This window comes from Myotis davidii, unplaced genomic scaffold (assembly GCF_000327345.1).
Source record: "Myotis davidii unplaced genomic scaffold, ASM32734v1 scaffold826, whole genome shotgun sequence".
In the NCBI taxonomy this organism is placed as follows: Eukaryota; Metazoa; Chordata; class Mammalia; order Chiroptera; family Vespertilionidae; genus Myotis; species Myotis davidii.
The window spans coordinates 630,745-633,026 of NW_006297142.1; the positions used below are offsets into that span (position 1 = coordinate 630,745).

Here is a 2,282-nt window from a genome sequence, read left to right on the forward strand (position 1 = left end):
GACGGGGCTGGCCCGGGCCCCTCCCACCGCCACTCACCTGCCACTGCAGGCACACCAGCATGTAGGCCAGGTTCTCCACCTCGAAGTTCACGAGCGTGAGCAGCGGCGGGCCGACTGCGAAGACAGAGGCTCAGGACAGGGCAGCACCCGCTGGCCGAGGGAGGCGGTTACTCCGGGACGCCCGGGGACGCGGTGCTGGGCCCAGCCAGGGATGACCCCATCGCCCACAAGGCCGGGTCCCCACTCTCCCCTCCGTGGCCGAGCCTCCTCAGGCTGACCCTGGCCTCACCGCCTCCTTGTCCCTCCTTCAGGTCAGGGCCAGCCTTTCATGGCCACGGCCTTCAGTCCTCATCCTGTGCCCCCCAGCAAGTGCTCTAACCCTCTCGGGCTCTGGACCGCCCTGACGTGAGGGCTGGAAGGAATTCCGAAAGCTCTGGGCAGGGCTGTGACGACCTGTGGCAGAGGGCACCCGGGAGGGGGCCCAGCAGGGGCCCAGGCTTGGCAGTGGGGCAGTCGGCACAGGCTGCTGGCAGGGGTGGCCGAGCAGGGGCTGGGAGAGGCTGGGAGGCGCTGTGATGCGGATGGTTCACAGGTGCCCCTTCCCCGACGGGTGGCTGGCAGCTGCCCAGCAGGCAGAAGCGGACAGCGCAGGCTCAGGTGTGGTGCCCCGGCCGTGCCCCGCCCGCGGGGGGACACAGGGACTCACTGAGGAAGAAGTACAGGTGCTGGTGGTTGTAGGGCAGGTATCTGCGCTTCTTCCTGCCGTACTGTGGAGACAGGCGGCAGCTGGGGGCGCAGCTCTCCGGGGCCCCCTCCTCCCGGGCAGGGGCCGGGGGCTGGCGGGGGCCACCGGGCAACGACAACTCTAGATTCTAGCACCTGCGCCCATCGTCGCAGCAGGCTGGGTGGTGGGGAGGGGGTACCACTGGGGAAGGGGCTCAGCCTGGAACTAGAGTGGAGGCTTGGTCAGGGGCCAGTCCCCCTCAGTAGCAGGCCCAGCCAGTGTGTGTCCACGTCCTCCCCACGAACCTCAACAGACGACTCCCCCAAGAGGAAGATGGGCGCCAAGGTCACGTCCGGGTCTTTGTGGGAGACGTTGGGCTTGGCGTGGTGCTGGAAGTGGCGGAAGTTCCACCAATGGGCGGAGAAGCCCTGCAGGGGAGAGGGGGCTCAGGGGGTGGCCAGGCCATGTCCACCACACGTGCCCGCACGCTTGGCACCCCCGCTCAGCCCCTGCTTGCCCAGCACATGCCCCACCCTCACCTTCAGCTGTCCCATCACAAACTGCTGGGCCACGTGGTTCCACCGGGGCTTCCGGAAAACGGACGTGTGGCCCAGGTCGTGCTGCAAATACCAGCTCTGGGCCTGGGGAGAGAGGCAGCTCAGGGGACCCGGGCCCTGACTCCGGCCCTGGGGGAGGGTGCTGGCTGCCTGGGGGCCCAGCCCTGGAGCCCCAGTGAGCCCCCCAGCTCAGGGGGCTCACCCACAGCTAACAGTCCTTTCAGGGCCCGGTCTACCAGCTTCCTCTTTTTACAGAACATTGAGTTCCAGGCGGTCTCGGGGCCTGCACGTCACGGGGCTGGGGTAGAGCCCTCTGGCTCCCTGCCCTGTGCTCACTCAGGGCTAAGGAAGGAGCTTCCTCAGCTCATTTCAAATGCAGCTTGAGGCCTGGCCGGTGGCGCAGTGGTTAGAGTGCCGGCCTAAGGGTTGCCGATTTGATTCCCCGGTCAAGGTCACGGATCTTGGACCTCGGCTGCAGGTTCCCCAGCCCCAGTGGGGAGCGTGCGGGAGGCAACCAATCGATGTGTCCCTCTCAGGTAGACACTCCTCTCTCTCCTCCCTCTCCCCCCCTTCCCTCCCTCCCTTCCACTCTCTCTAGAAATCCAGGGGAGAAGATCCTCAGCTGGGGCTTAAAATAATTAATTAATTAGTTAATGAAATAAAACGCAGCTTGGCCCTCAGATACACACCTTATGGAGTCTCTAGTTGGTCGTTCGCTCATTCACTCCTCCGTTCGTTCATTCACTCGTCCGTTCATTCATTCGTTCATTCATTCACTCAGCAAATGAGTCTAGAACGTCCACGTGTGTCTGTTGTACAGGCTAGGGGCTGCGGGACAGCGGGGTCACCTGGGAGACGGTGAGGATGAGGGCGGTGAGGGTGCTGGGCAGCCAGCCGGGGCCCAGGAGGTAGACGATGAGCCAGGCGAGCAGCTCCATGGCGAGGATGTGGCCCAGCAGGAGTGTGAAGAAGGCCGGCTGGGCCTCGAACAGCCGCATGTC

The 2,282-nt window shown here is 65.1% G+C and overlaps 1 protein-coding gene across 1 annotated transcript in view; it reads right to left on the reverse strand.

The window, feature by feature from the left end:
- Window positions 1-2,279, reverse strand: part of FADS3 (fatty acid desaturase 3) — a 4,929-nt gene extending 2,650 nt beyond the window's left edge. Inside the window, 5 exon segments of the mRNA XM_006779368.2 lie at window positions 38-114; window positions 707-767; window positions 1,030-1,152; window positions 1,264-1,365; window positions 2,130-2,279. Of these exon segments, the coding sequence (XP_006779431.1) occupies window positions 38-114; window positions 707-767; window positions 1,030-1,152; window positions 1,264-1,365; window positions 2,130-2,279 (513 nt within the window).
- Between the last annotated feature and the right edge of the window lie 3 nt (window positions 2,280-2,282).